The 22,104-nt window shown below is 38.5% G+C and overlaps 1 protein-coding gene across 1 annotated transcript; it reads left to right on the top strand.

The window, feature by feature from the left end:
* The first annotated feature begins 8,998 nt into the window (after positions 1-8,998).
* LOC110866790 (plastidic glucose transporter 4) lies at positions 8,999-21,124 on the top strand. The gene is made up of 13 exons (XM_035984212.1): positions 8,999-9,310; positions 9,979-10,093; positions 15,719-15,786; positions 15,875-16,007; positions 16,079-16,178; positions 16,724-16,836; positions 17,292-17,385; positions 18,675-18,828; positions 18,917-19,063; positions 19,155-19,228; positions 19,687-19,775; positions 19,863-19,977; positions 20,847-21,124. The coding sequence occupies exons 1-13, from the start codon at positions 9,166-9,168 to the stop codon at positions 21,027-21,029; spliced, it is 1,530 nt and encodes a 509-aa protein (XP_035840105.1). The 5' UTR covers positions 8,999-9,165; the 3' UTR covers positions 21,030-21,124.
* The last annotated feature ends 980 nt before the right edge of the window (positions 21,125-22,104 follow it).

Genomic DNA, 22,104 nt, shown 5'->3' on the forward strand with positions numbered 1-22,104 from the left:
AGTTTCGTTTTTCTTAGCAGGTTCTTAGCTTAATCATATCTTGTGATTTAAGGTAACATTATTGCTTGGCTAATTATTCCTCTTCTTCAATCATCGCCACCACAAACCTAGCTTCAAAAGATTGTCTTCAAGTAAGTTTATGGTTCCAATTTGTAGTTATGAACGTTTGATTTTGTAATTTTCATCTTCACCTTCAAAAATTTTGGTTTAACTGATGTTAGGTTATGTGTAGACTAGAGTTAAAACAACAAACGTGAAGATGTAGACGAATTGTTTATACAAAATTTCTTTCAAAGAAGCACTTAAAATCAAAGAAGGTTGGATTTGCTTCGGAGGTTGTTGAGGTGGTAAACAACTCTGACCCATGAAAGGTAGGCGGGTTTGCTATGAAATTGATTTTTCATGTGTGTATTGTTTTCCTTTTACTTGAGGTGTATTTCAGTCACACCCCCAACATACCACATGCGGAAACCCTCGCGAGGCGTGTGACGTACCAAGATCTAGCCACCAATCAAATTGAACTAATGGTTAAGTAATAAATAAAATTCCCATTAAAGTAAAGAGCGCAATTCAAAATGTTTAATTTAAAACACGATCATGTTCAGCGGAAGCATAATTTAATTGTTCAAGTATTTCAAAAACCATAATATTCAATAAGCCAATGTTCAAAGTTACACCAAGCATCACGACCCATGACTACTCCAGAATCCCAGACTGCAAGTCCCATGACACGTATCTAACGACCTGCAAGCATGCAGACAAGTGTATCAGCACAAAGCTGGCGAGTTCACAGTTTTGTAAACATGTTTAGTTGCCAAGTGTTTAGTTTAAAAGCATGTTGACTCGAGTACCACAAGATGGCGTCAGTTTGTTTGCCCTTCCCCAATGCCTATCAACATTGGTCGAGTGGTTAAGGTCATTAGTTCACGCCCGTCCTCCCCGGTACGGTGTGAGGGTGCCAAATTTAATAGCGCTATCAACTAATAACCCCGTTGCCTCCCCGACAACCAGTTCGGTAGTAGACGGGACTTAAGGTGATAGATTTGAGTGTCTTATCCAACATCGAATTTAAACCCAATAAACCCAGTATTCCTCCTCGGAATATTTACTAGTTGTCCCTCCCCGGGACGCATGCTTGAAAAAGAGCAGTGAACTCACCTTAGATTGCTCGGTTGGTTATTTAGTTGTTTCAAGGTTGGTCAACCACGTCCTATTATGGCTACTAATAACAGTTAGGAATTTATCTAAGTGTTTCACATATTTAACAGATTGTACACACAAGTATCATCACGTAGCACATAACAGACCATTCGGCCCACTCACAAATTCACATGAGCAAACACATTTATAGTCGCACACTCAAGTGTGCGACCCAATAAGTTACAAGTTGGGCCTCAGTCGAGACCGAGACCACAAGGTCTCACCTCCAGGACCTCGAGTCGCAATTGAAGGTCTCGAGTGATAACTGCACTAGTCGAAACCCCACGGTCTCGAGTCGTATCCTGAGTCAAAACCACACTGGTCTCGACTCGCAACCAGTTGGTCTCAAGTCTTCTCATGTTGTGGAGTCTGGTTTCGAGTCGGAACCTCGAGATTGCGACTCGCAACCCCTGTCGATACCCCTTAAAATGTAACTGATTCCCCCTATTAACACCCCTTTATTTTCGTAACAGCAGTTATCAACTTTGGCATGTTCCAATCAGATCAAACAATGTAATTTTTGCAGTTATCATACATGTGCCTACAACCCTAATTGTCGTTATTCATCATAATAATATCATCAATTTTACATAAACATAATCATACACCAATCATGTGATCACCAACCCAAATATTCATATCATCAATACTATCATAGCAATCATCCGACTAGTACATGACTATCATTCTAGATCCAAGTCTCGTGAAAACAATTCTAGGCTTCAATACCATGGTGGATCATAGCAATACTAGCATACATAATGTCCTAGATTATCGGTTAACAGTATGATCAATTTTTAGTTTCAAGGCATTAGTTTATCATAACAACAACTATCCGATCATGCACCAAAGTTTCATATCATCAAACACAGTTTAATATTTAACACACAACCTCGAATATCAATGAATGTAAATCAACTCAGTGATGGGTATACTAACCGAAAGATGGGTGTTGCTAAACACAAGATACAAGCTTTGTGGGGAAGGAAAGCTTCAAAAGAAGTAGGTAGCCGTCTAACAGGAAGGGAAGGGGCACTTTGGTTTTGTTAACTTTTGTGATTATGGTAAAATGCCATCTCTAATTACCATTAGATGTGTAACCACTCAACACCAGTGGGTCGGGCCCAGTTGGGCTCGATGAAGAGTGTGGGTTGCAATCGAGAGGTACATGGGTTACGGGGTGTGCGAGTGTAAGAGGGGTGTGCGACCAAGATTATAAAAACCAACCTACCCTTTTAACATATAACCAAAACACACATCCATTCAACACATTAGGCACATCCAAGTAAATTCATTCATTCCAAATACGTACATGCAATTACAACGTAAGGCAAAGCATGCAAAATTACGAGTTGTCACAATTTGATTCATATAACATTATCAGTTTTTCTGTCGAAGTTTACAATCAAATTGATTTTTTACAGATGGTTTTGATGTATTATATCTTAACAAATCAGTAAGGAAGAGACTGTGTTTCCATGGACTGATGTGTTTTAGAAAACTCCAAGTTCATAGCCACCATGGCACCAGGAAAAGAATATAAAACAATTTTGCTGAAAAAGTTAGTTATGTTAATAAACCATGAAATAAATCGGCAAAAAAGAATATAACTTGTCACACCCTGAATTTTCAACACAATCCTGGTGGGCCCGAGTGGGGAGTATCGTGACGTAAGATTGGTATCGTCATAGTCAAATATTCACAGATAGCATAGCGGAAGTCTTGGAGTATAAAATATTATTACAAATGTAAGCGTACAAATGCAAGCGTACAAATGTTCAAAATAATTATACAGACTTGTTTGTAATAAAATCCACAGGCGGATCAATAAACGTACAAAAGGGAGAACATCAGACTACTAGGCTTTATGCAAAGGAGTTGCAAATTTCTCTTCTAGCATTACCGAGCAACTTCCAGCCTATTTACGTATTTGCACCCGTCACTTAGTCTTTTGAAGATACGTCAGTTTACACTGGTAAAGACAATTGACCGACACATTTTGAAAACATTTTCCAAATTGTTTTCATGTACACAATGGTACATATAATTTTCGTAAATAACTTGGGATAAACTATATCTCATGTTATTAATTTAACAATGCTTGACAACACATATGGGACCCGGTAACAAAGCCGAGACATGATTAACCGACACACAACTTATTCCCTTATTGGGAATACCCATATTGGGCAAAACCCGTATTGGGTTATAAAATCATTTTAATAAAGTATTAGCACCTGTCAGGTGTATGCCTACTGTTAAAGCAACAAGAGTATGGCAGGGGAAGGTCCAGGATCCACACCAAGAGACAGCTTCTTGATCAATATCTGCAACCAAAGAACACCGTTAGCCTTAACACGAGAGGGGGCCTCCTACGTTTGGACTCCGGCGTGAGAATCAGTGGAATGATCTTTAAGAGTCTAAGCAATGAAAGGATAAAAGTTTAGAGTGAGAGAGTGAGTGAGATTGTCTAATCTTTGGCTGGGATAAGAATCCTCTTATATAGGCGGACCGGTCTGCCTAAGAAGCCTTTATCCAGCTGTGCACCTTCTATTCTGAGTAGGCTTATCCACCTTTAGATTGCTTGCAGGTTTGGCCTTTACCTCTTTAGGCATAATTCAGGTTGTGTGTCTCGAGGACACTATTTACTTTATAAAAGTTTGTCCTTTTATCTTGACTTATTCATTTCAAGTCCCGAGGCCTGAACAGTAACTTTTGCTTCCTGTCATCAGCTATAGGTATATCAGCTCCCGGTCAGGAGCTTTAAGCTTCTGACTTCCAGCTTCCTGTTTTCACCGTTACTTATTTATTTTATTTTTATTACTTGTTGACTTTGACTTTTGCTGACTAGGATCTCTGAGTACCCACGTCATCAGCCCCCCAATCATGAGTGTTGGTGTTGTAAATAGCAGTACTTATGACTCTTGAGTTTAGGGGTTTTGCCCTTCTTCGAGGAAGGTCTTTTAATTTATGCTTCTTTAATTGTGTTCAATAAAATGTGTGTTTTTTTTTATTTTGAAAGAAAAAGGATGCATTTTATTGAAGTATCATTCTAGAAGCATTTTAAAACGTTTCGAGCTTCTCGTCGGTAGCCCCATTGTCCACTTGTTAGTTTGGGCGGTCTGGATAAGATTGATTTGACAGTTCTGTCAGGCCTTCTTGAATGCCCTAGCCGTCTACTTATGATGGTTTAATCCTCACCCTCCACTTGTAAGTTTCTTCTCAAGTTTGAATTTTGAATTTGATTTCCCTTTATATAACCGTCAAACATACCCCTTTATTTCTTTATCTTCTTCAACTTCTTTTCTCCTTATTATCCAGCGGTTATTACAAGATTTTCCAATCATCTTCCCCCTTTTACTCCCGGTGAGTCACTTGTCTGCTTTTTATTTTTATTATGGCTTCAAACAAAAACGACATTCATGTTCAATTTTCAAAGTTGACCCAGTCGGAAATTGATCAGTTCTGTGCCGATTACGGCATTGATCCCACCCTTGAAACACAAGTTCCGGGAGACAGAACTGCGAATGAATGTCCGGCTGGCTTTTTTGTTTTTTATACCCGGATCGTTGATCAGCCCAATTTATGATACCCTTTACAAACTTTTTCCTTGAAGTTCTGAAATATTATCGCCTTTCTTTGGGTCAATTGGCTCCGGTGGGTGTTCCCCGGATCATGCATTTTGAGATTTTATGTCAGGCACTTACTTATGAGCCTTCTCTCCTGATGTTCCGGCTTTTTTCTGGCTTGCCCGGAACGGCGACTGGTACACCATCGAGAAGACTCAATGTGAGGCACCCCTCTTTTCTCACACCGTTGGTCATACTTATTCTTGGAAGAACCAGTTCTTTTTTTATTTCTGAGCGATTGCTTCCTTTTACTGTTGTTCCTCGAAAATTTTCTGAGGTTTTAAATGAGAGAGAACCAGGGGTTAATGATCTTGACAAGAAGTTACTCCTTAGGCTTCGTGTCTATCGTGCCAAACTGAGGGCTTACCCGGAGGAGCTCCTAGTCATGTTGGGTGTTAGCCAAGACTGGGCTGAGTCTGGTTTTGAACCGGTCTTGTATTCGAATGATAAGGGTATGTATTTTTTGTGTTTGTCTTATATTGTATTTGTTTGATGTTAATGTTTTTGTTTCCTTGCTTTTTCGAAATGAGTGCCTTGGATTATATCTTATTGCTTTTACAGTTTTGCGTAGGGATTACGCGTAAACCGCGAGTGGATTTGATGAAGTCTCGAAATTATGCTGAAATGGTTAGACGAGAGTATAAGATTACTGATGTGAAAAAGTGTCGAATCAGAGTGTTAAAGTACGGAAAAAAATAAACGAGTTATGATGTTTAGCAGTCCATTCGTACAGATGGACATAATCCATTCGTACGAATGGACGTTCCTGCTTAAAACGAACCGACTGTTTGATATGTTTTCGTTCATAGGGGGTAAATCCAAATGAATTCGATAGACGTGTTCTGGAAGAAGCTTGACTTCCAGCCGGCAAGGAGTGGGATTGAAGATATCGATGTAGACGCGGAGTTTGAAAAACTCAAACAACAAATCAATCCAACACCTCCTCTGGTGAAAAGAGCTACCTCAAAAAATTTAAAGAAATCGTCATGCCAGGAAAGAATACGAAAAAACATCCTGTTTTTCAAATGAACACCCGTGGTCGTCCAACATTAAAGACGCAAGAACAAAGGACGGCAGAAGATACAAGAAAAGGCTCATATATGCCGTCTGAAGAAAGTTGGTTCGACGACTCGTACGATCTTCCTCATCACGGCGCGTACGCATCATCCCAAGACTCTCGAAGACAGAAAAAACAACCGCTTAACCTTCACCTCGATTTCCCAAATATCACGTTGGGTCCTAAGTCGGATATAGCTATCGGGAACTATGGATCTCAAATTCCGAAAGTGTTTCACCCATACATCTCTAAGATAAAGGATGTGAAACCAGATGGTCACTGTGGGTTTCGATCGATAGCTGTGGGGTTAGGACAGAAACAAGGAAAGTATATGACTATCCGGCGACAACTTTTGTTGGAGATGCATCGAAACAAGTGTATTTGGAGGCAAGTCTTCGATCCTGAAAATGTAGGACATTACGATGAGCTGTACAACAGGATAAGTTTTGAGGGAGTGGGTAGGGCAGAGCCCAAAAATTATATGTTGATGCTTGAGACGGGATTTCTTATTGCTAAAAAATATGGTGTGATTGTTCACACGTTGGACATTCGTGGCAGCGACACAGTTTTCCCTCTGTTGGGCGGTCCGGATGACGCTGAGGGGCCTCATCAAGTGGTTACGGTTGTGTTCGTCGATTGTGGACATTTCATCCATGTAACACTTGAAGGTTCCTACCCGATGCCTCCCACGAACTTTATTTGGAATTCGAAAAGAACAGAGAGGGCAGCAGCCTGGCATGACAGATACAAGGATCGAATCGACTCATATCAAAGGCTAATGTGCCCACCCGTTGGCCTTAATCTTTTCCCATATGTTCAACATATAGATTTGTATAATTGTAATCCTATTAAATCAGTTATAATCCAAAAGTATGTTTGTGATTGTTATTGTTAAAAATACGCCATAATATGAACAAATGCATATCCAGCATTCAACGATGCCCTACGACAGTTGTAGGTGCGTTTTTGAATTAAAATGATTTTTAAAAAATAAAAAAAAAACCCAAAGCGCCCTGCTTTGGCCAAAGCGGGGCGTTTAGGGTTCTTTCTGCAGAAAAAGCCTTGATGTGATGTTATATTCTGTATGGTGTTCCAAAAAAGTGTCACATTTGAACCCTAAGCGCCGCACTTTGGCCAAAGTGGGGCGATTTGGGTTTTTTTTTAAAATCATTTTAATTCAAAAACGCACCTACAACTATCGTAAGTTGACGTATTTTTCCATTTTAAACACATCCAACTCATACCTATTTTCAACAAATTACAACAACAATAACAAAAATAGATATTAATTTACAATAACATTTAATCAACCAAAAACATAATTAAATTTAAACTCACAATAATATCAAACATCACCTACATTTTTCTTTAAAAATTCAAGAAACTTGAAACACTAACTGTGTGGATTGTTGGGGGTTATTTATCATGGTTAGTTATGATAAAAAATAACTAAAACGATGGCAAGTTTGTAATTTAGAGTTGGGGGCAAAAGAATAATTTGTCAGGACAAATTAGCGAGTGCTAGGCAGCTGTTTGACACGAATAAAAACAAAATTGAGTCAACAAGTAAAATAAAACACTACCATGGTTTTGCCCAAAAAAACGATGGCAATATTGCAATTTTTAGCTGAGGTAAAATCGTAATTTTATAATGGAGGTAAAATAATATTTTTAACTGAGGGCAAAACCATTTTTTATTTGAATTGGGGGCAAAATCGTAATTTTTTAACTGCGGGCAAAAGCGTAATTTTTAACTTGGGGCAAAACCAAAGTTTTATTTTGAATTGGGGGCCAAATCGTAATTTTAAACTGGGAACCAAATCATAATTTGGCAGGACTCTAGCTCGGGGCAAAACCATAATTTTATTTGAACTTGTGGCAAAATCGTATTTTTTAACTGAGGGCAAATTCGTAAATTTAAGTAGGGGGCAAAACCAAAATTTTATTTTGAACCGGGGACAAAATCATAATTTTAAACTTAGGATAAAATTGTAATTTGGCAGGACCTATAAATAACTATTATATGAAAAAAAAACCAAAGTGGCCGCCACTTTTGGCCAACCACGTGCTTTCACTATTCCCGCCAGCCACTTTAATTTGTATGTATTGTAAATGTAAATGTTGGGTCTACAATTGTCGACTTTGGTTCATCTTAGACTCCGTTGAATCTATAAGTTGATACTGCTGCTTGAACTCATTTGACAACCGTTGAACATTTCGGAAGCCTTGATAATGCAAATTATAATTTGTAGATTGTGGGGCAGTGATGATGCACATTAATTAATGTGTGGTTTTCGTTATTTTGGCATGGCAACCGTCATGGCAATGTGAAGCCATTTCTGCCTTTATATTGCAATCGGTATGCAGCCGCACTCTGCTCTACCAATTCTGAGCCCTAATTATACCATATATTACAGAGCAACGTCATTAAATATTTTGTTATAGTTGCATTTGAGGAATTAAGATTACCTTTGAAGAAGAAATAGAGATATTGATGAAGATGTGTAGTAAGTGCCATTATTTTAATTTCTGAGCTTTTTGATATGGGATTGATTACAAATGTTTGTGTCTTGATTTAGGCTTTCAAAGTTTATTAGTTGATTTGTTTGGTACTGTATGCATTTTTGAAGATTGGGATAATCTTTCCTCATGTGTTATGGCATCAACATTATCTACATCATCCATGAAGGCACTTGCCATAGAAAATTGAAATACAATACAACCTAGTGTATAATTAACATTGCCATATGGATTTTCAAGGCCCATAAAGGTTTTCTTTATCATTTTTTTAATTTGTGCGAAAAAATCTAGACATCTAATTAACGATTACTGAATTCATCTTTTTGACATCTTAATAAATTTACAGTATTTTTACTTATACAAGTGTTTAGTGTCACATACGTTCGATGGTCTTCCATTCTTTCTTTTGGTTTAAAACAAGCAATTTTCGTCTTTTTTATCGGCTTAAAAACCAATAAAATAAATATCGGTGCAACCCATATTGCTTTTGGTTTCTGATTTGGGATGTAAGCTCCAATCACATTTTAAAAAAAACCACCGAAACCCGGCAACGCGGGGTATCTATCCTAGTTACATCCATGAAAAGTACACATAACCCGTTGACTTTTACATCCATGAAAAGTATAGTATACATAACCCGTTGACTTTTACTATTCTTTTTCAATGTTTGACTTTCAGTCTAATCTAACATTCAACCTATAAATTTGGGCATAAAACCCAAGATTAACTCAATTGAATAACAGAGCAATCACTGTCTGCATGAGTCCGAGAGAACCACGATCCTGTTTCGGGTTTCAATTCGGGTCGGATCCTATGGGCCTTGAGCTGGGTCGTGTAGGCGCCAGTAGCGGAAGCGTGTTTCGATCATCTGCAAAGACCCGATCAAACAAGGCCCAAATTTCTGGTTTGTACTTCAATTTCTTCGATTTATGTGTCAATTTTATGATTTTGATTAATGAGTTCTGATTGTTAGTCAATAATTATTCATGAAATTATTTAATTTCATTGGTTAAGTGGATTTTTTTGTTGCACACCAAGTGTTTGATGAAATGTTTGTACTGAAAAATTGAAAATTAAGTATGGAGCTAGTTTTGATTAATTAGTTATCTGTTCGATTGATGCGGTGATTAGATCGCATCGCTGCAGTTGATGCGCGCATTATGCGGTTAACTAGTATTTGAACATAATCGACTATCGATTGAACAAATTAGCCGCCCGACAGATGATGAGAATATCTTATATTCTGGTGTTTAAAAGTTAACAACTTAAAATTTTATCTATAACTTACTTTTAGTACTTTTTTTTAACAATGAGCGTGCCAGCGCCACATACGTGATGCGCACACTTCGCGCATCGCTCTTCGGCTTTTGGGAACGAAACGCATTGGAGTGCCACACGCTTCTTGAAACCAAGGATCCATTGCACTCACACTCATTTGATGAAAGTGTTTTGTTCATGTAGTCCTCTGAGCTAAGAATAATAGTATAAAACAACCTGCTACTACATCTATTTGTTATAAGTAAGTGCTTGCTGTCATAAACCTAACATGCAACAAATGCGATTATATTCTAGATGGAGATATCGAAGAAAGTTCTCTTCTCAAGGGCCAATCAACTTCGTCCGGTTCAGTTTTGCCATATGTCGGTGTTGCTAGTTTGGGAGCCATATTGTTTGGATATCATTTAGGGTATGCACCTTGACATTTCTAGCTTTTTGCATATTATTAAATTGGGGTAACTTTGTAGAATAGTAATCAAGTTTTAAATGTGTTCTAATTAGGTCACTCAAGTTTCAAAAGTATTGAACCGAGAGTTTTCTAGAATAATCGGTTATTCTAGTATTATAGTTTGATTATGATTTAGTTTCTATATTTATCTCTTTCCATAGTTATCGGATATTAGTCTATATATTGATTGTAATCTCATTGTTGATTATTCAATAAAAATACCGATACCTTTTCCTGTTATTATGGTATCAAGAGCCAGATTTACCTCCTAAAAATTTTCCTAACCCTAATCGGTACTCCTCTGCCGATTCTAAAATCTCAGCCGACGCAACTTCCGGCCTACTCCCCTGCTCTCAATGGCGGCTATACTCTGTTTTTCCAACCCGGAGAAGACGACCCATAACTCCCACAAGTTTCCCTTCACCCTCAAACCCACGAATTATGGTTATTGGCGGCAGATGCTTGAATCGTTTCTCACATCTCATAACCTATTTGGTTATATCGACGGAACCGTCCCCTGCCCAGAACAGAAGGTACAAACTGGTGAAGCTACGACTGACAATCCAAGCTATGCTCCTTGGATCTCGAATGATGCCCACATTCGAACCTTGTTGATCTCAACCGTCTCTGAAAAATCGTATCAACACATCCAAGGGAAAACATCCCGGGATGTCTGGCAATCTCTGGAACGGGCCTATGCGCCCAGCACAGCCTCACATGAGTTTTACCTCAAAAATCAACTTCTTCGCATCACCATGAAGGGTGATGAAAAACCAATTGACTATTTATGCAGGGCCCAAGCATATGCCACTGCACTCGCTAATATTGGAAAACCGGTATTGGACAGCGACCTCGTTATGCACACTCTTGCAGGGCTTCGTGAAGAATACACCGGCTTAAAGGGCAGCGTGCTGGGAAGAAACCCTCCCATCCAGTTCAACGAGATCTACTCTTTGCTGTCCGATCATGATTATGCTGTCACCAAAACATTCAGCCCCAACCCATCGGCTTTTCTGGCCGCGGCTCAACCACCCTCTCAGCCTTCGGCTGTCCCGAGCCCACCAAACCTAGACCAATTGCAACAACAAATCCAAAATCTTCAATTGGTTGCTTCTCAGCTGGGTTCTCAGTTGCAGCCCAATCCATCACAACCTCAGGCCTACTTTGGATCTCGATCCAACAACAACTAAAACCGAAATGGCCGAAACAACAGGGGCTGAGGTAATTCTCGGGGTTCATTCAATCCGCGTTCCAGAGACAATGGTGGCACAAGACAGTTCTCATGGGCTTCAATTCAAAACACCGTCTATGGTCATTGCAATCGGTGTGGAATTGCCCATCTACCATCCCAGTGTCCGAATCAAAACTTGGGTCAGTCAAGGTCTGCTCCTCAAGCCAACTTCACTGCTTTTACGGATGGTGCTTCTTCTTCCGGCAGTACTTGGAAAACGGACACTGGCGCCACTCATCACGCAACACCAGACTTATCGAACCTGGACAATTCTGAGGCATATTTTGGTAATGACTCCTTACTTGTTGGCAATGGTTCCTCTATTCCTATTTTTCGTATCGGGTCTTCAAAAATCCACTCGTCTAATAAAATTTTTAATCTTTCTGACATTCTTCATGTTCCAAAACTTAAACAAAATCTTTTATCTGTTCAAAAGTTTTGCTTTGACAATGATGTCTTTTTTGAATTTCATTCATCTTATTTTCTTGTGAAGGACGAGTCTACCCGAACTATCCTCCTTTCGGGCCCCAGTGAGCACGGCTTATACTCTATCCGCCTTCCTCAACTAAAGACTCTACCCAAGGTTGCTTTCACCGCTGTCAAAGCTTCATCGGATGTTTGGCACCAACGCTTAGGACATCCACATGCTCAAGTTTTTAATTCCATTGTTTCTTATTGTTCTTTACCAGTTTCTAATAAATTGTTAAAACATTTGTGTCCTTTTTGTCAAATGGGAAAGTCATCCAAATTGCATTTGTCTGATTCCAATTTTCGTAGTAACAATATTTTGGATCTTATATATTGTGATGTTTGGGGCCCGACCCCGTCACCATCCATTGATGGTCATCGTTACTTCTTACTATGCGTTGATCACCATACTCGTTACATGTGGCTTTACCCTTTATCCCAAAAATCCGATGTCTATGCCATCTTAACCAACTTCATCACCATGGTTGAACGCCAGTTCAACACAAAATTAAAGTCCATCCAATCGGACTGGGGTGGTGAGTTTCGTCCACTTGCAACTCTCTGCCGCAACCTTGGGATCCTTCACCGTCGTTCTTGTCCTCACACAAGTGAACAAAACGGCTTTGTCGAACGCAGACATCGCCATGTTGTCGAAACAGGCCTTTCACTCATGGCCCAATCTCACCTCCCTCAACGTTTTTGGCACTTTGCCTTTGAGACCGCGGTCTATCTAATTAACCGCCTTCCCTCTCGTGTGTCTTCAAACAAATCTCCATTTGAGCACACTTACGGCCGCAAACCAGATTACTCCTTCCTACGGGTATTTGGTTCTCAGTGTTTTCCTTACCTTCGCCCCTACAATCACCACAAAATTGAGTTTCGCTTCACGCCTTGCGTGTTTCTCGGCTATAGCCCTTCTCATCATGGCTATAGGTGCTTCGATCCACTTACCGAGCGTATCTATATTGCTCGCCATGTTCGTTTCAACGAACAAGTCTTTCCATACGCTCCATCTCCCAAGCCACCCTCACCACCACCCTCTTCTCCTTACATCTCTATTTTTCCTAACCCACCTCCTGGTTTCCCACCACACCCTCCACCGAACAGCCCTACACCCGAACCTACACCCTCGGCCCAGCCCAATTACACCAGCCCTGAACCTACTCCCTCGGCCCAACCACCTACCACCAGACCCGAACCATCCACCACCGAAACCCCTCTTCCCTCGGCTGCCCCCGGCAGCCACCCTGCCTCTGCAGCCGCACGCTCACGGCCTGCAAACCTTCGGCCGCACCCAAAACGACCGGATTGATACAATCCGGCTGCATACACCGCCACCGCTTCCTCTCTCCCGTTCGAACCTCCTACCTTTACTATTGCCAACAATTACTCGGAATGGCGCGATGCTATGTCTGAAGAATTGAACGCGCTCTATAAGAATGGTACGTGGACCCTTGTACCACCTGTCCCAAACACTAATGTGGTTGATTGTAAGTGGGTTTACAGGTTAAAAACTGATGAAACTGGGAAAGTTAGCAGGTACAAGGCACGCTTGGTTGCAAAGGGCTTTCATCAACAACACGGTGTTGATTATCATGAAACTTTCAGCCCCGTTATAAAGCCAGTTACTATTCGGACAATTTTGTCTCTGGCCGTGACAAATCGGTGGCCCCTACGGCAGTTGGATATTCAAACGGCCTTCCTACACGGAAACTTGGAAGAAACAGTCTACATGTGACAGCCTCCAGGCTTCACTGACCCGAACAAACCGGATCATGTTTGCTTGCTCAACAAAGCTCTTTATGGCCTTAAACAGGCACCCCGGGCCTGGTTCAATAAATTGTCCACTGCTCTTTTACAGCTGGGATTTCATGGGTCCAAAACGGATCCTTCACTGTTCATCCTTAACTCGTCGGGCCTACTTGTCTATCTTCTAGTTTATGTTGATGATGTTATCATCACGGGGAATCACTCAGGTGCCGTCTCCAACATCATTGAGCGTCTTGACTCACTTTTTGCTCTAAAGGACTTGGGTCAATTAAATTATTTTCTTGGAGTGGAGGTTATTCATAAGAACTCGGATCTTGTTCTTTCACAACGAAAGTACATTAACGATGTTATGCACCGTGCCGGCTTGACAGACTGCAAGCCTATATCCACTCCGATGAGCACTTCCCATGTGCTTCTTCCCGATGATAGCCCTCCACTTGATGACCCCTCTCGTTACAGGCAAATTGTTGGAGCTCTTCAATATGCCACACTTTCCCGGCCTGACATTGCCTTTGCTGTAAACCGGGTTTCTCAGTTTATGCATGCTCCTACGGAAAATCATTGGTCTGCTATCAAACGTATATTACGCTACTTGAATGGCACAATCAACATGGGTCTTTGGATCCGTCACAACACGGGGTATCGATTACAGGCTTTCTCTGATTCTCATTGGCAGGCTAACCTACGGGCATTTTCAGACTCTGATTGGGCAGGATGTCCTATTGACCTTCGATCAACGGGGGGATTTGCCATTTATCTGGGTTCTAACCTTGTTTCCTGGTCGGCTAAAAAGCAGAAAACAGTTTCTCGCTCTTCAACTGAGTCAGAATACAAAGCAATCGCTGATATTGTTGCAGAACTGATTTGGCTAAAATCACTCCTTCGTGAACTTGGTTTGGACAGTGGAGCTCCTACTCTTTGGTGCGACAATCTTGGTGCCACCTACCTCACCGCTAATCCAGTATTTCATGCCCGCACCAAACACGTGGAAGTCGATTACAACTTTGTTCGTGAACAGGTCTCACAGGGCAATCTCACCGTGAAGTTTATATCAACGAAGGAACAAATTGCTGATATTTTTACAAAACCGCTGCCCGCGCAAAAATTCGATTTCTTACGAACCAAGTTACAGATTGCTGACCGCCCTGAACTTGCGGGGGACTATTGAACCGAGAGTTTTCTAGAATAATCGGTTATTCTAGTATTATAGTTTGATTATGATTTAGTTTCTATATTTATCTCTTTCCATAGTTATCGGATATTAGTCTATATATTGATTGTAATCTCATTGTTGAGTATTCAATAAAAATACCGATACCTTTTCCTGTTATTAAAAAGTGTTCCAATCAGGTCACTCAACATTCATTCTTCATTAAAATTAAGGGTTTTTTCATCCATTTCATAGGTAACCGTGGTGATGTGGATTTTTGTTTCTTTTTTCTCTTTTATTTGATGCTAACGTCGAGTGATGACGTGGATTGTAACTTGTTTTTTTAATTTTTAATGTAATTAAATGGTTTTTATTTTTAATAAATATAATTTCATATATTAAAATAATTCGACCCCAGCATCTTATGCTCCATTTTTTTCTTGACACATGGAAAAAAGGACATGGCTCGATTTGAATGTTAAGTTATCTAATTGGGACAAAAACAACACCAGTGACCTAATTAGAACACTTTTAAAACTTGGTTACTATTATGTGAAATTTTCCTCGTTCGCTTAAATCAGCGGCGTCTCTAAGAATTCACGTACCCTGTTCCAGCTCGAAAAATGTGCCCATATGATTTAATGAAAATTGTTTTTTTATTTGTATTTTTTAAAATCATATTAGCATTGGGTTGGGCCCAATAAACCTAATGTAAAGTTGGGTAAATTATAAAGCATAAAAAGGTATTTGATAATGGGCCTCTATATTGGATTTGTATGTGTTTACAATTTTTTTTTTTAAATAGCATATATATATATATATATATATATATATATATATATATATATATATATATATATCGATTTTTTAAATCTCGTGCCCCTCGGAATCACGGGCCTTGTGCGGAAGTCCTCCCCGCACACCATAAGAGCCGCCCCTGGCTTAAATCATTACTAAATTATTTCAGTGTGGTGAATGGTGCACTGGAGTACCTTGCAAAAGATCTTGGTATTGTGGACAACACTGTTCTACAAGGTAAGTTGTACTCAGTTTTAATAGTCTTTTCTCTGTAAATTGAGTTGCTTGTCTTATTTTATATTTATTATTATTGTTCTCATTTCAGGGTGGGTTGTTAGCACGCTTCTTGCTGGTGCCACCGTTGGTTCATTTACAGGGGGATCACTTGCAGACCGTTTTGGAAGAACAAAAACTTTCGTATTGGATGCAATCCCACTTACACTTGGAGCTATTCTTTGGTTAGATATGCTTTTAATTCTTCCCAGTGTTTTTAAATACAAAGTAACTTAACATGATGTAACGTTTCCAGTGCCACAGCAAAGAACGTAGAAACCATGATAATCGGCCGCTTGCTTTCTGGCATCGGAATTGGCATATCATCTGCTATTGTCCCTCTGTATATATCCGAGGTAAAGTTATCCTAAACTTATTTTGACTTTCTGGTCAACATGCTTACAATTCATTGTAGGGGTGTTCAAAAAGCTCGCGGCTCGCTCGAAACTTGCTCGAAAAGCTCGTTCGAAAAAAGCCCGTTTTGTTTTCAAGTTGAGTCGAGCCGAGCCAGCTCGTTTTGTGATCGAGCCGAGCTTGAGCCAGGGCGCTCAGCTCGATGGCTTGACTCATGACTTGATGGCTCGTATGTATTTGTGTGTATGTATATGTATATTTTTTTAGAAATGTGTGTTAATTTTTTTTAATGTTATCGATATTTGTAAAAATAATTTGGGTAAATTACACTTTTCGTCCTTTATGTTTATACCAAATTGCAATGGATGCCCTTTACCTTTCTAAATTACAAGAATCATCCTTTATGTTTTTAAAACATTACGCCATATTTCCTTTAGCCCTAACCCAGTTAAACTTTTTTGTTAAGTTTGAGCTCCCTGGCTCGGCTCGATTACAGCCCTAATTCATAGTTGCATACCTAACAGGATAACTAACACCTTTTCTTTAGATCTCACCAACTGAAATCCGAGGTACACTCGGATCTATCAACCAATTATTCATTTGCATCGGGATTCTTGCGGCTCTAGTAGCTGGTTTACCGTTAGCCGGAAACCCTACATGGTAATTTCTTAATCCTATTTTACATTTTATATAGAATAAATCACAAAAATCGTCCTTTATGTATGTCACTTATTGCAAATTGTGTCCTTTATCTTCAATAATTAAAGAAAACGTACTCGATGTTTGCAAACCCTTGCAAGTTATGTCCTTTAGCCCTAACTCAGTTAATTTTTTGTGGTTAAATCTGACTAAATGGACCCCACATGAGAGTATTTTGGTCATTTTACTCTCATGTGGGGTTCATTTGGTCAGATTTAACCAAAAAATTTAACTGAGTCAGGGCTAAAGCCTAAAGGACATAATTTGCATGGGTTTGCAAACATCGAGTACGTTTTCTGTAATTATTGAAGACAAAGGACACAGTTTGCAATAAGTGACATACATAAAGGACGATTCTTGTAATTTACTCTTTTATATATTGATACCAATATAACAACAGACTAATACATCTGCAGGTGGAGAGCAATGTTTGGCATTGCTGCTATCCCCTCTGTTTTATTAGCAATTGGGATGGCATTTTCTCCCGAGAGTCCTCGTTGGCTTGTTCAGGTTTCCCATTATTTATTTATCATGTGAATAACAAAGATGACGTTTATGTATAAAGATTTCGTTTCATGTCAGTCACAACATTTTAACTAAATGGTTTAAAAAATAAATAAATAACAGATTTTAAAACAGTTGTCATTTTTGGACAAAACATTTTTATTCATATACATTATCAACAATATTTGTTGTTCATTTTAAATAATATATTTTTGTTATTTTATATAGGGTGAATTACACTTTTCGTCCTTTATGTTTGTAGCGGGTTGCAATGGATGACCTTTAACTTTAATAATTACAGTCACAGTCCTTTATTTGCAAAACCTGTTACACCTTAGGTCCTTTGACACTAACCTGGTTAAAACTTTCAGTTAAGTGAGGTCATGTGCAACCAATGTGAGGGCAAAACATTCATTTAACAAAAAATTTTATATAAGTTTTAAAATTTTGACATTCTTTTTTTTGTATTAAATGACTGTTTTGCCCTCATATGGGTTGCACATGACTTCACTTAACTGAAAGTTTTAACCAGGTTAGGGTCAAAGGACCTAAGGTGTAACAGGTTTTGCAAATAAAGGACTGTGACTGTAATTATTAAAGTTAAAGGTCATCCATTGCAACCCGCTACAAACATAAAGGACGAAAAGTGTAATTTATCCTTTTATATAAAACAAAAACACAAAAGTCAAAAACGTTCCTGACGCTAAGAAGTTGTTTTTCCTTCTATATATATTAATAGTAACATAGATTAAGTTTATTTTTGGTACCGATATTGTTCAAAACGGCAACGGGGTGGTTCCTCATAGTAAAAGAAAAAAACATCAACTTTATGTGACCCATTCGAATAAAGTTATAAATGAAAAACAAATGTGCTCAAAGTAATTACAATAATAAAATAATAAATAAAATTAGTTATAATAATCATATAATAAAAAAGTCAATAGCTAAAAAGAAAAGAAAATACTAATAAAATATAAGTAAATCAGGTTCAAAAAAAATAATTATAAAATATTAGACTGTAGCTAATACTTCCAAATTAAAAATCAAAACTTTGTACCAATCTTTTTTAGTAAGCGTGAGAAACCATTAGGGAAAACTCACGGCCCCACCAATACACTACTAACAAGTGGGACCAAGTAAAGCGCAACTTACACTGGACATGGGGCCTTCAAGGGGTTAAGGTAGGTGAACGTGAGACCTCTGCTGGAGGGGAATCCGACGCTTACTACTACGCCACCCCTTGAAGGTCGTAGTACATTAACTATTGATAAAACTGATATAAGGTTTACTTTCAGCAACGGAAAATTACCCAAGCGGAGCAAGCAATTAGAAAACTATACGGAAAGAACAGGGTCACCGAGCTTATGGAAGATTTAAGTGCATCCGCTCAAGGTTCAGAAGAACAAGATGCCGGTTGGTTTGATCTTTTCAGCTCCCGCTATTTCAAAGGTACATTAACACTTATTAAAAGCCAGAGTTCATTGCAAAAGATTAAGCTTTGTTTAGTAATGCCTAATAACCAATGGTGTTATGACAGTTGTCAGTGTCGGTGCCGCCCTTTTCTTGTTTCAACAGTTGGCTGGAATAAACGCGGTTGTATATTATTCTACTTCAGTTTTCCGCAGTGCTGGAGTTACGTCTGATGTGGCAGCAAGTGCTTTAGTTGGGGCAGCCAATGTTTTTGGTTACATAAACTTGATCTAAAGTCTAAACTATTTGTGGATAAAGATTCAGTTGTAGCGTTATGGTTGACTCGTAATGTTGACTTTTTGCAGGCACGATAGTCGCGTCTTCTTTGATGGATAAAAAAGGACGCAAAAGTCTACTTATCACAAGCTTTACGGGAATGGTATCATACATTTCGTACTAAAATGAAAAGTTGCACTTTTTTTTTTTTGAGTTAACTGCTATTTTCGTCCCTGTGGTTTGTCCAATTATGCCGGTCCAGGCCAAAACCGTCCCTGACATTCTTGAAATATGCTAGTTCTGTCCAAAAAACTAACGTCTGTAAAAACCTGCTATTTAATGAAAGGTAAAAACGTCATTTTCCTTTTTTCTTAAAAAGGGTGGGATTTTAATAAGGTTTAAATGGAAACTGACTTATTTACCCTTCATTGAACAGGTTATAACAGACGTTAGTTTTTTGGACCGAACTAGCATGTTTCAAGTAAACCGGGGACGGAAATGGTACAAATTTGAAAATTTGGTCTGACTGGCATAATTGGACAAACCACAGGGACGAAGATGGCAGTTAACTCTTTTTTTTTTTTTTTTTGTAGATTTATTGACTTTTATTTTTGGGTAAAGGCTGCTTCAATGCTGTTGCTGTCTTTGTCCTTCACTTGGAAGATTCTAACACCGTATTCTGGACCACTTGCTGTCATCGGGACTGTCTTGTGAGTCAAATTATTCGTGTTCTCTTAGCTTAATACATTAAAAGTCACCCTTATATTGATTGGTCGTGGTAAATTGGTAATTAACAGGTACGTGCTGTCGTTCTCACTTGGCGCTGGTCCTGTCCCGGCTCTTTTACTACCTGAAATCTTTGCCTCAAGAATAAGAGCAAAAGCAGTTGCCTTGTCACTTGGCATGCATTGGGTAAGTAATGAATCGAATTAACAACATTTTGATAAGGGTGAGCATGGTTCAGTTCGATTCGGTTATGGGCTATAACTGGACCTATAAACGATGTTTTGCTTTTTAGATTTTCATAACCAATAGATTTTGATTATAAACGGTTCGGACGTGGGTGGTTATGAAAATCAAAACCTATAACGATGTCTTGCTACAACTGATATATTATTTATAAAAAAAGTATAACAAAAGTTTTCTGACATAAAACATAGAGTTAAATGCCATTTTAGTCCATGTGGTTTGGGCCATTTTGCCAGTTAAGTCCAAAGGTTTCATTTTTTCGCCTGTGGGTCCAAAAAGGTTTCACCGTTGCCATTTTAGTCCACTGGGTTAACTTCATCCTTTTTTTTTGTTAACATGAAGGGTAATTCGGTCATTTTATAGGTAATTCTGTTAACTAGAAGGGCAATTCGGCCATATAAAATGACCGAATTGCCCTTCTCGTTAAGAGAAAAAATAGATGAAGTTAACCCAGTGCACTAAAATGGCAACGGTGAAACCTTTTTGGACCCACAGGTGAAAAATGAAACCTTTGAACTAAACTGGCAAAATGACCCAAACCACTGGGAGTTAATGGCATTTAACTCTAAAACATATTATTTATAAAAAGCGAAAAATACAAAGGTTGGTTTAATGTCGGTTCGGTTCGGTTTAGTTATTTACACAAATATAACCATAGGGGAGGGTAACCATAACCTAACAATTAAAAATCGATTATCAGAAAAAAAAAAAAAAAAAAAAAAAACATAACCAAAACGGTTTGGTTTTTCTGATCACTCGTAAGTCCAATGTGGACTTAACAACTAACAAACGGTTACTTTGTGGATAATCAGATATCAAACTTCTTTATCGGCCTGTGTTTCTTGAGTGTGGTGACGACATTTGGCATAAGCAAAGTGTACCTTGGATTCGGCTGCATTTGTATTCTTGCTGTTATGTACATAGCTTCTAACGTTGTTGAAACAAAGGGGCGATCGTTGGAGGACATTGAACGCGAACTTAGCCCACCCATATAGTAGGATTTCTAAAATTTTACATGATAAATGTTTATGGGAATAATGTACATTTGATCTTGATACAGTTTATGAAGCTTTGAGAGTTTTTAGGTTAAGCTATGAGTCAAACTATTAGTAACGGTTTTTAGTTTCTTTGTAGCAAAACCAAACCGTTGAAAAATAGAAACTAAACTGAACCATGACCAAACCGTTACAGAGTTTGGTTTCATAGTTTAGGACTAAAGTTAGTGAATTGTTTTGGTAGCTTATGTAACGGGTTAGGCTGACATGTAAGTATAACTTTTAAGTAAAGTGAATAATTTTATATAAGTATGGAGAAACGGTTTGGAGAAAAAATAACCGATGGTTTGGAAAACTTAAAAAAAGAAAAAAAAATAAAGAAATCTTCTTGTTTGGAAAGGTGAAGTTAAAAAAAGAAAAAGAAAAATACACTCGTGAAATCAAACCGATGACCATAGTCCGTAAACACCATCGGTTATTTTTAGGGAACAAAACACTAAAAAACCCCACTACGGGTGGTCTCGGATTCAAACAAAAAATTTCTAGTTCTGCCGTTACAAATAATCAATGCATAATTTTGTCTTGGATTGGATGGTTAAAAGCTACACTATAACATTACATGGTCGAATGGTTATTTCCAAGATGAAATCTTCTAAAGCTTGTTTTCACACACTTTTATGAGTTTCAACAAGTCAAAAGTTAGTTTTAAAGCTTGTTATTATAGTGCTTATTTCCGGATGAAAGGTTGAAGGAAATCAACTCACAAAGCAATCAAGCAGACCTATTAACCAAGGCATTTGCATCTTTTCAAAACATTTGACTATTTCCTCAATAGATCAAGCCATGTGTTTTCATTAGGTATGAATATTGCAAACTACTTGTGTTTAAAGAAGGTTCCTACCATATTTTATCTTTTACTAACTTTTATAAAGTCTTTTGAGTTCCTTTGTTTTGTGATAACCATAAAAACGTGTCTTGTATGCATAGTGGCGTAGCTAGCCTAAAAATCCATGCACATCCCAATTTTATTTTATTTTTGGGATCAGTGGTACCCTTTGCATAAAACCAATTTTTT

The sequence above is a fragment of the Helianthus annuus genome, chromosome 15 (assembly GCF_002127325.2).
Source record: "Helianthus annuus cultivar XRQ/B chromosome 15, HanXRQr2.0-SUNRISE, whole genome shotgun sequence".
Lineage (NCBI taxonomy): Eukaryota > Viridiplantae > Streptophyta > Magnoliopsida > Asterales > Asteraceae > Helianthus > Helianthus annuus.

What these genes read in the sequence shown, in the direction of transcription:
- LOC110866790 (XM_035984212.1), top strand. Translation starts at nt 9,166, where the DNA reads ATGAGTCCGAGAGAACCACGATCCTGTTTCGGGTTTCAATTCGGGTCG. An exon ending in TGGGGCAGCCAATGTTTTTG is followed by an intron (nt 19,064 to 19,154) that starts GTTACATAAACT and finishes GACTTTTTGCAG; the next exon opens with GCACGATAGTCGCGTCTTCT. An exon ending in TGTCACTTGGCATGCATTGG is followed by an intron (nt 19,978 to 20,846) that starts GTAAGTAATGAA and finishes GTGGATAATCAG; the next exon opens with ATATCAAACTTCTTTATCGG.